General features: G+C 33.8%; 1 protein-coding gene across 2 annotated transcripts; it reads right to left on the bottom strand.

Moving 5' to 3' along the window:
* Nucleotides 1-6,114: 6,114 nt before the first annotated feature.
* LOC115992760 (WD-40 repeat-containing protein MSI4-like) lies at nt 6,115-14,085 on the bottom strand. Of its 2 annotated transcripts, none has more exons than XM_031116981.1 (16): nt 14,074-14,085; nt 12,529-12,668; nt 11,368-11,431; nt 10,755-10,841; nt 10,556-10,618; nt 10,358-10,423; nt 10,136-10,210; nt 9,882-9,957; nt 9,314-9,539; nt 8,888-8,969; nt 8,512-8,585; nt 8,212-8,323; nt 8,019-8,093; nt 6,990-7,057; nt 6,712-6,811; nt 6,115-6,495 (listed from the first exon to the last, which is right to left on the bottom strand). In XM_031116981.1, the coding sequence occupies exons 2-16, from the start codon at nt 12,654-12,656 to the stop codon at nt 6,400-6,402; spliced, it is 1,392 nt and encodes a 463-aa protein (XP_030972841.1). In that variant the 5' UTR covers nt 12,657-12,668; nt 14,074-14,085; the 3' UTR covers nt 6,115-6,399. The 2 variants fall into 2 exon arrangements, with proteins under 2 accessions (XP_030972841.1, XP_030972840.1); XM_031116980.1 differs by lacking the exon at nt 14,074-14,085 and adding an exon at nt 13,976-13,997.
* Between the last annotated feature and the right edge of the window lie 451 nt (nt 14,086-14,536).

The following is a 14,536-nucleotide window of genomic DNA, read 5'->3' as shown; positions in this document are numbered from 1 at the left end:
TAACATTTTAATTAATAAAAATGAATAAAAAGTATTTAAAATATCACAATAAACTATATGTTAAAGTAAAGGATGATGATTAATGTCCTCTTGAATCCACGTGTATTAGAATTTATGGTTATTTGGCTTCTAGTAATATATTGGAGAATTTTACAATATGGTTTTTTTTTTCTTTAGTTATTTATTTATTTTATGTATCATACTTGTTTAATTTAAATGGTTAAAATAGGGTATTACTTTATCACATATATTATATAAAATAGATGAAACATTACGGTTGCATATATTTACATACTAGTCGCTAACCCGTGCGATGCACGGGAAAATTATTGAAAATAAGATTTTAAAAAGAAAATTTTATTAATTTTAGTTTATATCGAATATTTATTTATGGTAGTTTAAAATATTATTTCAAATATTCATTTCATTTTTTTTTAGTTGGAATAACTTATATAATTAATGAAATGCTTATAAATAAGAGATGACATTAATAATATACTATATATAGTTAGTGATTATTCAAGATATCATTCAAATATGACAATTTTTTGGTTCTAAAAAAAGAACAATATTAATGCATTTAAACACAAAATACTATATTGTCCAATAGATATTACAACTTTAAAACTAAAACATGAGTAGTGATTTTTAATGGATTGGGGTAATAGCACAACTTTTAATAGAAAAAAAAAATTGATTTAAAATTTTTTGGAGTATCACTATATTAAAAATGCCGAAAGGAAGCAAGAAATTCCACTGAAAAATGCTACAAATACATTTGGGTTTTTTTTTTTTTTTTTTTCAATGAGCAGGTACATTACTGTTTAGTAGAGTCTTAATACCATGGGGGATGCTCCTCCATCCAATACATCATTGTCTAGCAAACCCAGTCAGTTCTTTGCTTTAAATGCTATCTTCTCTGCTGGTCCGTTTGTTCAAGGAAAGCCACAAGAGAAAAATATATTCCTAATAGAAGAACCAACTACCAAGTAGTCTAACATCATTAAGGATGTGGCCAATGCTCAAATTGGTAGGTCCAGCTGACTCTACTTCATCTACTGGACTATTAAATTCACACTCTATCTCTACTGCTTGAAGCCCCAAATCCATAGAGGCCATGTACACCCTTCAACAGGCTATCTAGATTGATTATTTCTCTAAACTTCCATATATTCCACAGCAAGTGTACAGGTTGTTTGCACCAAATCCACTACTAACTTCAAAGTTTCATCCACATGCCTTTGGTTTCAATTTGACCATAATAGCCAACCTCCACCGCAACTAATACAATCAACTAAATTGGTTAAAACAATTATCAAATATTGGGAATATAAAAATACAATCAACTGGATTGGTTAAAACAATATATCACCTGGGAATATAAAAATACAAAACTTGGTATTATGTATATGATACCGTTGAAAGATTTAAATATCATTGCAGGCTTCTTGAATTCCACCCATCACAAAAGCCACGGCTTACATCAAATTGGCCTTTAAAATCTTGATCTCCTTCATCCCTAGAACTTGGAAAATCAAATTTCTGGACTAATTGAAAATTTGTAAATATTTCCAACTATCATCTAACGATGAAATTATTATATCTTTACAAGAACAAAAAGGAAAACAAAGACCAAATGTTCTATGTAGCAAATTTGAAACCTATCACTAAGAAAAAGAATTAAACCTATTGGAAATTCATTAATTGGTACCAATGCAAGTAATTGGTACGCTAAAATATACTGATGAGTAGATAATGGTGACGATGAGAGAATAAAACTTTATAGGAAAAAAATAATATGAATAAATTACTTGTGTATGCTTTGAAGCTACTACCATCTCTATCAAAATTTTGAGGAGAAAAATAGAATGAAATATATTAATAAAATAAATATATAAATTTCATTATTGATGCATCGATTTCTCTAATGTTAAAGTGAAAAAATAATATTCACTCTCACAACAACTCAAAACATTTACTTAATATATTATATCATCCATACCATCCAGCCACCACTTCCATTCCGGGTGATCATCTCTAACCACCCTCTGAAATTTTGTGGTTGCCTATGTTTCCTACCCAACACAAAATTCTGCTCCCCACCATTAAACAAAACTTCGCAAATAAGTCTTGTCACTTTTAGAGATCTCAAACCAACCATTTTCATTGTAGAAACCAAAATACACACTCAGTAGTTCCACCACTATAAATTATACAACAAATTGAGCTATAGCAAATATTGGTAACACAAAATCTCATAAAGGATTTAAAAGTATATTCCAAGAGGAAAAAAACAACAAATTTTTAATACAAATAGTTAGAGTCTACCTTTTAATTTGGAGTATGTACATGTTTTCTTAAAGAATATAATCATATGAAACTTGAAAGCAAGTTCAAAGAGTAGGTGCAGTACATAAAAGCTAGTCATTCATTTAAGTTCGAGAAAAAAATCCATTCTGGTTCAATTGAAAAAGCATAAAAAAAGGACAGTCATGTTTCTACATCACACAAAAAATGACATTGAGAAAATAAGGCCAACAAATACATCTCACCCTGATTAAATCAACAACACAGCATCACATTCCCTACTTATCTTCCTCCTTACCACTCTCCATGTATTATGACTTCTAGAACAACAACAAAAAAATCACTTACAAATTTTATCAAACGACGTGTAACAAAAAAAAAAAATTTAATGAAAAGAGAGAATTTTAAAAAGAAAAGAGAGTACCATGTTGAAGCAACACCAGCATCAATATAACCAAGGGTTGTTTTTTCTCTCAAGGCTTGTACAGGCTCCTTTGTGCCTAAAAATTGAAAACATAAAATGAGGTTTTTGTAGGTACCTATGTATTTTTCGATTATGAAGTCAACAGATTAAAAATATGTAATATGCCTTTTGATTTTGCATAATGATAGAGGTATTTGTTAAAGCTTGCTGTTTGTTAAGTCTCTCTTAACCCTCTCTCTGAATCTCTGCCTCAAATTTATAATATCTAATACCATGTCCATCTTGCATAATCATCTATAAATGAGTTATATAACTCTCAAGCAACTATACTCACCAACCCCGACCTTCAAAAAAAATTTCCAAAGAATTCAAAATAGCGGTAGCCCTAACATAACATTCCGTAGGCTATCATATAAGACAACCCAGAGATTATAATAATTTATAAAAAGGAAAAACCAATGTAAATGAAGACGACGGTAACACTATATATCAAACCAAAACAAACCCAAAATTGAAATCAAATAGAAGAATCCCAGGAAACAAAAATCCAATAAAAATTGCATAACCAAAAAAAGGGAAAAAGAAAATCCAAACCAATGTAAAATGAAGATGAGAAAAACACTATATATCAACTAAAACAAACCCAGAATTAAAACCAAATAGAAGAATCCCAAGAAACCAAAAATCCAATAAAAATTGCATACAAAAAAAAAGGGAAAAAGAAAATCTAATTACAAAAATTTCGTGATTCTTCTTTGCCATAGATTTGACAACAAAGTAAGAAGAAGAAAACGTGGAAATCTGCAAAGAAAAAAAAAAGAAAAACTTAAATCCAGAGCAACCCACAACCACAAACCAACAAAATTCCATGAAAACAAAAACAAAAAAACTTAAATCCATAGCAACCCACAACCACAAACTAACAAAATTCCATGAACAATTGAAGCGGATAAAGAGAGAGCAATATATAGAAATTAAGGAGAATAAAAAACATGTTTTAATTACCTCAAAATAAAACATGATAGGCTGGATTGAGTGACAATGGAGAGGCAAAGAGAAATCGATGCAATGGCAGTGATCCATGGTGGCGGTGGCGGTGGGGGGATCGAGTTTTGGCGTGCCAGTGTATATTAGAAAACAGAGAGGCTGTAGGGTTTAGACGTGAAGGCTAAAGAAAGAGTTGTAACTTGGATTAGGGTTCTAAATTGATAATTCTAATATAAAATAATACTAATAAAACGTTAAGAAGAATTTTAAAAAAAGAAAAAAGAAAAAAAAAGAAACACATAGACGTGAAGGAAAATTGTGGAGCTAGTAAAGGCTTCGGTTTTATATATATATATATAGATGAGATAATTCAAAGAGTGTCTTTTTATTCAGCCTCTTTTTAACTAAAATAATATCAATTATGTGATAACCATTTAATAAAAGAACATCCTCTAGAACTATTGTAGGTACTGGGAAATTGGGGGCCCAAGTCCACTAAAAACAGTGATGCCTTGTCCCTCGTACGCTCAACTCAAGCCCAAACAATAGAATTTTTAAAGAGAGTGGAAAAAAAGTTCAAGCATAATTTTGGAACTAAGTTCTGGTCCAATCTGAGGAACTAGAAGCTCTAGAGATAGACAATTCGAGTAATAATTCAGGATTTTACTGTCTTCAGAAGAATCCAAGGACTTGTTCTTAAAGATGGGTGATACAGATTCTACACCAAACCTTCACTGTTCATTCTATAGTTTATTTTTACACTTCAAGAAAAATCCCCTCTTTCCTTATAGAGCTTCTTTCCCCTTATATATCCTCCACATGTACGCCCCATAGCTCTTTCTTGGATACTTGTCCCATCAAGGTTCTGCTAAAGGTGGTAGAAGGGGTTGCTAGCTATGAAGACACTGTTTAGGGGTTACTTCTATATTAAAGCAGCTGATAAGATTATTACAGAGCATTCAATGCAAGGGTGGAAGGTATACCCTTTCAGGAAGCTTCCTCCCACCGCGCTAATCCTCTCCTAGAATGCTATTTCTCTCATTCAGGCGCTCATTAGATACTTTGCACCTTCCCCATCTTCTTCTCGGGTAGACCAACTTCTCGGGTATGCATTTTACAAATAAATGGGTACAGGACATCCCACAGCTTACTCTTCTCGGTCCTCGAACACCCCACAACTATATTTTAAGTATTGAATAAAATTAATATTATTTATGTGAGATTTACATAAATTTTTTCATGTGCTAAACAACCGTTAATTTCATACTTCTATTGCAAGATGGTAAAGGATTAAGGAATATGCTATCCTCATTTTTCCTTTCCCTCTTTTATCTTCTTATTTTTTGGTCTTTAATTTTTAGATATGTTTTTTTAACAAAAAGAGAGAAAGGGGAGGGTGTTTTTTTTTTGCCTCCCAAAAAAATTCGGAAGATAAGATTTCAACCCCAAGTTATCCCTATGCGAGGAATTCTAATGGCACTTGCAGGGCATGAAATATCCAAATGTGACCACAAGGATTTTGTTCTATTTCCAATAAATATTAGATGTGATTTATGCATTACAAAAATGATTAAGTTAATCCACTTTCAACCTTTAGCAAAAGTTGAGATTGGATTGGGATAAGACCCCCTATCATTGAATCCTTTAAATAACTCAAATTTTTATTTAGATGTAAGACATATGACATTTAAAAATCAAATAAATGTCATGTGCCTCGCATCTGGCAATACAGAGAAAAAAATACTTCCTCCTATTTTTAACTAGTCGTGAGATGTCTTACATTTAAAATAAAATGGGGAGGGGATTTTATTTCTTGGTATACTTTCCACCTCGATGAAAGTTGTAATCTTAACCTTGAAAAATGCTAAGAGGTGAGAGATTAAACAAAACTTTTAAGATTTTTAAGTACATATCATGGTTTAAGTTGCCCAAGTTCCCTTAGTTTCTTAGAACTCTTTCTTATGTACTAGGCCTTTGCATTTTGTGTTCCATTCAAAGGGCACAGGAGATGAACTCATAACTTAAATTCCATTGTTGTCTAGAAAGCAAATAACGAAGATCAAATGTTCATTTTGGTAACAAAAGATGGAATACATATAACTAGGCCAAAGAGGGTTGACGTCTTATTTCCTATGCAAAACCCCCCTCCAAGGCCTAATGTTTGTTACTGGTACTCATTTCCCATTGACCAATTAGTAATGTTATGAATGCAATAAGGACATAATATTTTCACAATTATTGACATAGCCTATTGTAATTGAAGATCACTTTCATCCATGTCCACTACTGATACTACTTTTATTATGCACCAGTCACCACTTTTAATTTGTTGTGAATTTTTCTTCTTAAAAGTATTGTATCCATAGACATATTGTTAATGAACGGAGTTAAAACAGTTTAGATTAATTGCTATGTCATTTGTTTAAAACTCCCACACAGGGGTAGTACTAGTATTTGAAACGAAGGTCCAGCTAAATGACTAAACTGTACCAGTTACCAAATGACACAAAAGGAGCTCAGTTTTGCTCTTAATGAACAGAGAGAGACAAAGAGAGGATATTTTAATAGTCAAATTCGGAACCAACAAAATATTGAACTACCAAGGTTTGGAAACTTTAGGTGGAAGTCATTTAGCTTGAGCACACTAGAAAACGAAAGTTTAACAACTTTTTAAATAGGCATCAAGAGGAACATGTTAAAATGTGGGACTTGAATGAATCCAATTCGGCTAGAACTTCTTCCTCGGGCCTGTATATCAAATCAATCATCCGCCATATCTGCACCAGAACCATCACTTTTTCATCAAGGAACGTACAGCAGCATAAACCCAAAATATTATCATATCTTGAAGTACATTTTATTTTTACATGCAAGTTGATTATTATTCAAGCAAAATGCTATCCCTCTGATATTTTTCACTATTAAACTAGTGAAGGAAAAAAAATGCACATTCTAAATGATAAGATACCAGGGTTAATATATATATTGATTACCTGCAGTGTACCACCTCCTCCAGTACTTTCACAATCATCGGACACACTGACAATTGTCCACGGATCAGATGCATTCCAATGGAAGTCCACAACCTTGTCCCTACATGCATAAAATAGAAATAAAGTATTGTGTACAAAATCTTCAGAAAAAAGCATCCAGAAAGCATATAAGTGCATTAACATCCAATAAACAAGTAGTAACAAACACCAAATTCAGCCCCCAAAAAAAACCTGTTTGTATAGCAAATCACACACACGTAAGATACACAAATTCATACCTATGGCCTGCATGTCGGAAGAATAAGCCTGGAGGAACATTTTGCATTTTGGATCCAACATTACCAACCTGAAAGGCAATAGGATCAGTTACATGCATAACACAAGAAACATAAATGCCACAATAACTAAGCAAGAATTGAGCAATGAGTTTCAGATTGGGATGAACCCTAATAAACAAAATTGATAATTTCCTGTAGCCAGATTCAACAGAAATACAACTAAAAATTATAAAAAGAAAAGGGAACACAACTATCGTCCATCCCACCCACCCCAAAAAAAAAAAAAAAAAACTTAAAAGGGGAAAAATGGGTACAAGAGTGATGTGAAAGCAGGGAAAATCTAGTTGACGTAATTAAATCTCACTTAACCACTCTGAATCGCTTTGGTGTAACGCTGAAGTAGAAATACTTCAAAGTCCAAACCCATGTATGACTAAAATCATCCACGCAACAAGTAAAAAATTATAAAGTGATACAGAATAATACTTATAATCAGTCATAGTAGTAGGGACCATTGGATTGATAATTTGATATCCTCACTACTAAAGAATAATACCAGTGAACAAAACCAGATTACTTCTAAAACTTCCTGAGAAGCTTGAGATTAGCAAAAAACAGCACTTGGAACAATAAAAAATAATAAAATACCCTCAATACATATCAATAATCAAAACTACCTCTGGAAATCAGTTTGCTCGCTAATAAAATAGTGAATGCAAGGCACATTTATAACAGGCAAATTGTGACGCTGGAAATCTGCTTGAAGGCTTTACATATATTCCACCCCCCAACAAATCAACCCATACATATGTAGAACCATCTTATACACTGCATTTGATCATTATAGGAATAATAACTTTCCTTATCTACTGTCAGTTCACCATATATTTATCAGTTTCCATCTCTTACCATCACAGCATTGTTGGTTCTTTTTTTGATATGATCTATATGTTGTCTTATGATCATGTGTGTGTGAGTGAGAGACAGAGAGAGAGCAAGGCTGTATAGAGAAAAATTATAGCTTCATACCTTCTCATGATCCCAAATGTTCAAAATGCCATCCTCAGCAGAACTTCCAAAGACAGATGACTTGTCAGGAGACCACTGAAAACAAATGCATATTTTTGTTAAAAATAACTAAATAAGTCCTATTCCTGAATATATAACAAAAGGCATGATGTAACATAAAGCCAAGAAAATAGTCCCAAAACTTTTCTATCACCTGTACACAAAGGACAGCTGCATTGTGACCCTCAAATTTATGAACATGTGATCCAACACCCCCAGAGGTGAGATTACGGCGATCAAACATGCGAACAGTAGCATCAGCAGACCTAAAGGAAAAGCAAAGCAAATTTAAGTAAACCAAATAATAGTATGAACTGTTTAAAAAAAATGACAATTCAAATAGGTCCAGAAACAGAAGACATTGAAACAAAAGCACACAGATCATGACACATTCTGCATTGTGAAGCATCCAAGAGATCAATTTCATTATGCAAAGCCTGAGAGAAATAAATACCCTGTCAGAATGAAATTTACATCATGAGGATTCCAATCAACACAATGAAGATCAGCATCATGAGCTTTCTCAACCTGCCCAAATGACAACCAAATAACTGAGTTGCATCAAACATTTAATGCAAAGCCATGAGAAGAGAAGGCAGCAGCATTTTCAATTCTACAACACAAAACTTGCATAATAAAGAGCACTGTAGAGAAGGAAAAAGGATCCCTAAAACAATCAAGACGGGAAAATAAATAAAATTCCTATTAGAATAATCAAATGAATATTTAGATTTTATATGTCAGTAATTCATACTTAGAAATTCTTTGGTATTGTACCACAGCTTGCCATGGCACAGTAAACTGATAGACAAAAGAGGAAGAATTGCAACCTTGACAACTGGAGAAGATCCCACTCTTGCATCCCATAATATAAGGCAAGAATCATCGCCTACGCTACAGAACTCCTGTGCACTTTTAACACAAATAACAAATAATAAATGCGTATCAGAAAATCAGGGAAAAACAGCACCTACAGTTCCTGTGCAATATAAGTATAAAAAAGACATGAGATTCAGGAAATAGGGAAGAGCTTTGTTTTCTCTTGAAATATCTACATGGGGGTAATTCCCAAGTAATTCCAGAGCACTACTTGATGTCAAATGACAAGAAACAAATAACATGTTAATCACTAAATTAAATGCATAATTGCAAATATGTGACAGATAATAAGTTATAGACCATGTGGAAAAATCACGAATATAGAACCACAAAACCATACATAATCAATGCATTTGACTATGATTGATGAAAGCTACCTTGATGGGCAGAACTGCACATCTTCTACGGTATCCCCATGCCCTTGGTAGACACCCCGTGGACCAATAGAAGGGCTGTCTGCAGGTTTATCATTAGTCCCACCAGCCTTAGAGGCATGCTTAGCGCTGCTGCCACCAGACCCCGGAGACTTTGTAGCCCCTGTGTCTGCTGCTAAAGTCGAGATATGATCGTGAATACTCCACAAAACTACAGACTTGTCCTTGCCTGGCACAGAAAGTTCCCCAACAAATGATATGATTTGAAAGGAGATATAGTTCATAACTTGAGTAGAGGAAGAAGATGATCAACTCAAGTTCAACATCACAAAGAAGTTTTAATATTGACATTATCTGGGGGATAGACATGCAGCAAGTTTATTCAATTACAAACCCAATATCACATGACTCAATAAACGAGGACACACACACACACACACACACACACACACATATATACACACACGCACACATGGCTGGTTAGCTGACATTGACACAGGCACAAGATAAATATATCCATCACACTAACACTATCTGACATTAGATAAAATGATAGTAAAAGAAATCCAACCTCCAGAAAGCACAAAGGGTTCAGTAGGACACATAGCAAGAGCAAATTCAGCATTATCTTGATGCCCGGTCAATATCTGTAAGACAATGCATTTAGAGTTAACAATTGCCTGATATATATATATATATATATATATTTTTTTTTTAAAGATACGAAGGGGGGAAATGAAATAGGACAAATAACAAAGAATTTTCAATGTATTAAAACATTCATGAAAAGGATAGCAAAAAGAGTTTCATTTGCACGGGGCGCACCAAGTCTGGACGAGAATTTGTAGCTCCCAGAACAGCATGACGATTTGGTTGAGCCTCAACGTCCCAAATAAGGACCTGATCATAAACTCAAAACTTTAATGCATATTGAGCTTCCCCGGTTTATAAACTTCATATTCAAAGACAAGTTACAAAATTTAAAAACCTTGAAATCTTGATAATCCACATTTAAAAGAAAAGGGCAACATGAAGATAAATGCTTACATCAGGACTGTCAGTGTGTGTGGCCACGATCTTACTATTCTGTGGGAGTTCCCTGATTCTGTTCACCTGCAAAATAATAACAAGAATAAGAACAAAAACAACTATGATCATTGAAATTTGATAGCTAATAAGACTAAAAGATCCTCATTTGCAGCCATTTTAAGTAGAAATGTAATTTTCTTTAAAAGCCACATGTACCTCGCCAGGATGTATAATAGTTTTGAACTTCTTTACAAATGGAGAACGCGCTTCCTCATTGAACTGTAAGATCAAGCAACCAGAGCATGCCAAGAGAATGCAACTGATGAGCAAACATCTTCACAGAAACACCACCAAAAACAAACGGAAGAGTGGGTGTGGGGGATTATGAATAATGCATGTTCCATCAGGAAATCACCTGTGATATGTGCTCTGCAGCTGCAACCCTAGGTTTAACTACCTCACAGTTTGCTATGACAAGGGTATTTGGAACACTGCCATCAGTCTGATTAAAAAGACAACAAAAGATAAAACCACTAGGATAAATCAACAAATACAATCCCAGAGTAAACAAGATGATGCACAAACAACAGACAATGACATCACACTGTGACTTAATATCAACTCCACATGAGCAGGCAAGTAAATCACAAATGCACAATATGAAAATAATGACAAGTTCAACAATATTAATAACTTATTTCAAATCATACATAATAAAATACAGCAGCAAAGATCTGGCAGTTGGAATAAGTGATCTAGAATGCATGACAAATTTCCAACCAGGCACTCATGAGAACGTTTTAAATTTGTAGTGTTAAGCTCTTAGAAATAATCATTACTGAACTTTAACTTCAGAATTACTCATTTTCCAGAACAAACATATTGAACCAATTCCCACAATTACAGAATAAATTCATTGGTAATTTCTTTCTTTAATTTACAATTAACATTCCAAAATCAACACAATGCCTTAACAATCAACAATGAAAAACAGATTCAAACACTGCAAGAGACAGAAAATATCTTGCCTGTTCCGAAAGGTAAAGACGTTGGCGATTCTTGTAAGTGGCTTGCTCTAGTTGAGGACCCCATCTATCAATACCAACAAATAAAGGATCAGATTACTTTTTCTGAACCTTTAACCATAAATAAAGTGTAGCTATGTTACCTAGCAGCTTCATTTCATTTCCATATGAAAATCCCTAACTACAAGATTTTTATGGACAAACACATGCCCACCAAATAATTTACAGTTTACACATATAATCAAAACCCTTAAAGTGGAATTTTTACATTGAGCACCACCATAATCAAACTTTTCATTCCATTGCATTCATGGTTTAGAAATTAAATCAGACATAAGACAATATCCCAAACGATTCATTTCTCTATTCCTTTACCCACATTTTCCCACCTGCCAAAACAGATCTAAAAATTAACTTAGTACTACAAATTCACAAACATTCTTTAAAATAGACAGCATTCTCAACATCTTAAAAACAATGAAATGCATGTTTAGTACCCATCTTCCTTCACATTATAGAGAACAAAACAGCATAAAACCTAAAGCCTCAACTTTATTCTAAACCAACTTTTCCTTTCTCCACTTTCCATCTACTTTTCCCACATTTTCTCCAGCATCCAAAAAGACAGTAAAAAAAGCCAATATTACACAATAAAAAGCAATTATCTTTAACTACCAAAAAAAAAAAAAACCTCTAGAGAGCATAGTACGGACAACCCACATTGCTAATTGTTCTTAATTTTCATCAAATCCCAGAACCGAAAACAGCATAAAACCAAAAACCCATCATTTTAATCTAATTCAACTTTTTCTTTCCTTTATTTTCCCTACAGTTTTCCCAGCATCCACAAAGACAGTTATAGGTAATGTTACACAATAAAAAGCAAGTACCTTGAAATGCAAACAAAACCCTCAAAACAGAATAGTACGGACAACCCACATTGCAATTTGTTTTTAATTTTCATCAAACCCCAGAACCCAAAACAGCATAAAACCAAAAACCCATCATTTTAATCTACTTTACTTTACTCTTTTACTTTTTTTTCCCTTTGGTTTCCCTAACACTTTTCCCAGCATCCAAACAGACACTAACCCATCAAAATCAAACAAAAATGGAAACCCTAAAGAGTGAGAAAGAGAGAGTAAATGGGGGTTTTATACAGACCGGCAAGAGAGAGAAGGCCAAACGAGGTTGTGATTGGCGAGCCAGTCGTAGAGCACTGGCACCAGCGATTTCCATTGAGTGTACCTCTCATCCACTGATGGCTCTGTTCCTTTCCCTCTCTCTTTCATTTCTCTCTCTCTTTGTAAGACTCTTTCCTCTTCTTCTACTTCTTGCTCTGCTTTTGTTTTATATATCAAAGCTGGTGAGGTGGGTTTCAATTTCCCGCCTATGAAAATGTAGGGTCTGTCTGTTTGTCAGACTCTCTCACTCACTCTCTTTATGTAAGAAGTGAAAATGGACCAATGCGTGTGTCTGTCACCTGTTAGGGGCCTCAGGGCTTTAACACAACGATAGTCTCCTATTAACAGAGAATAATAAGAGTAGTGATTAGGATTATACTACTATCTCTGCTTCACATAAATTCACGTAAATGTACACTTAAATTAGGTTGATGTATAAATTTTATATTGTATTATAAAAAAGAAATGAAGTTACCTATATTTAAATAATAATAATAAAAAGGAATTTGTTATTTTCTTTCCGTTTTCATGAATAAACATCATTTCTCGATTACAATTTACTCCATTAGAAACTTCTAACCTAAAGATTATTAACATTATTTTTTTGCCAAAACACCTCGTAAGATTTCAATTATTTCTTATGGCTTTCTGGAATTTATATATCTGCCAAATTGAACATTGAAACTAATTTTTATTAACTCTTATGGACGGAAAAATCACTTAATCATCATGCGATCATATTAAGGGTCTATTTGGTTAGACCTTTTGGGAGCCTAAAAGTGAGTTTTTAAAACCCAAAACTCTATTTTGCAAATAACAACTCTTCATAACTTTTTTTACAAATACTCATTTTAAATCCAAAACACCATTTTGCAACCACTTATACAAACACACCCTAAAAACACTCACCAATTGATTTACATCATTACTCACACGATGGTTACATGATTTTTCGTTCATAAAAACTAACAAAAGTTAGTCCCAAAAGACAATATGGCAAATGATAAAATAAAAATAAAAAACCTTAAGGTTTTAGAATGAAGAATTGAAACCCTATACATACTAAGTTTATGAATTTATGGCCATTAACTTTTTGTGTTATTTGTTAGTTTGCAACATATACTAAGTTTATGAATTTATGGCCATTAACTTTTTATGTTATATGTTAGTATGCAACATTCTCTCGCGTAAGAATTGACCCAGCTAGTGTGAGACTCATCCTTATGTGATAGGATGTTACATATAAAATTTACACATAATGCCACCTTGGTTAGCAAGTATCCAATCTAGATGGGTAAATTTCACAAACCTACCATGAGGTTTGTGATAATGAGGTTTGTGATAATACTAACTAAGTCCAAAACATTTTAAAACCCACCAATTTAGGAAATTTAGTCCTTAAAAGACAACTTTGTTCCTAAATTTTACTCTCTCTCTCTCTCTCTCTCTCTCTCTCTCTCTCTCTCTCTCTCTCTCTCTCTCTCTCTCTCTCTCTCTCTCTCTCTCTCTCTCTCTCTCTCTCTCTCTCTCTCTCTCTCTCTCTCCAGTGAAACCCATCACCCAACAAACCCATATCACCCACACCCATAGTCACCTAGAAAACCCACCGCCTAGCAAACTCATATCACCTACACCCATTACCGCCTACAAAACCCACCACCCAACAAACCCATATCACTCATAGATCCCACACCCACAACCATTAGAATTGAACCACTACCACTATCACGATGCCACCTAAAAACCAACAAAACCGAAACCAACCAACAAAACTTCAACACACCTACCCAAAATCATAATCCACTTCCACCCAAAACACAACCCACCAATCTATTGCTCAACCACTGGTCTTCCTTCACAAATCACGAGACAAAGAGAGTTAGAGAGTCAGGGTGTGAGAGGGAGAAAGCTAAGAGAAAGTCAGAGGGTGAGAGGGAGAGAGCTGAGAGAAAAAGAGAGATTTAGCAACACCTCCTCGCTTCAATCAA

The sequence above is a fragment of the Quercus lobata genome, chromosome 5 (genome assembly GCF_001633185.2).
Source record: "Quercus lobata isolate SW786 chromosome 5, ValleyOak3.0 Primary Assembly, whole genome shotgun sequence".
Taxonomy (NCBI): Eukaryota; Viridiplantae; Streptophyta; class Magnoliopsida; order Fagales; family Fagaceae; genus Quercus; species Quercus lobata.
This window is presented reverse-complemented; position numbering and strand designations above follow the sequence as displayed.

Coding starts and splice junctions, on each gene's coding strand:
- LOC115992760 (XM_031116981.1), bottom strand. CDS start 12,656: ATGAAAGAGAGAGGGAAAGGAACAGAGCCATCAGTGGATGAGAGGTAC. Junction 10,619..10,754: donor CTGCAGAGCACATATCACAG/GTGATTTCCTGA, acceptor TTGATCTTACAG/TTCAATGAGGAAGCGCGTTC. Junction 8,324..8,511: donor GTAAATTTCATTCTGACAGG/GTATTTATTTCT, acceptor CTTTTCCTTTAG/GTCTGCTGATGCTACTGTTC.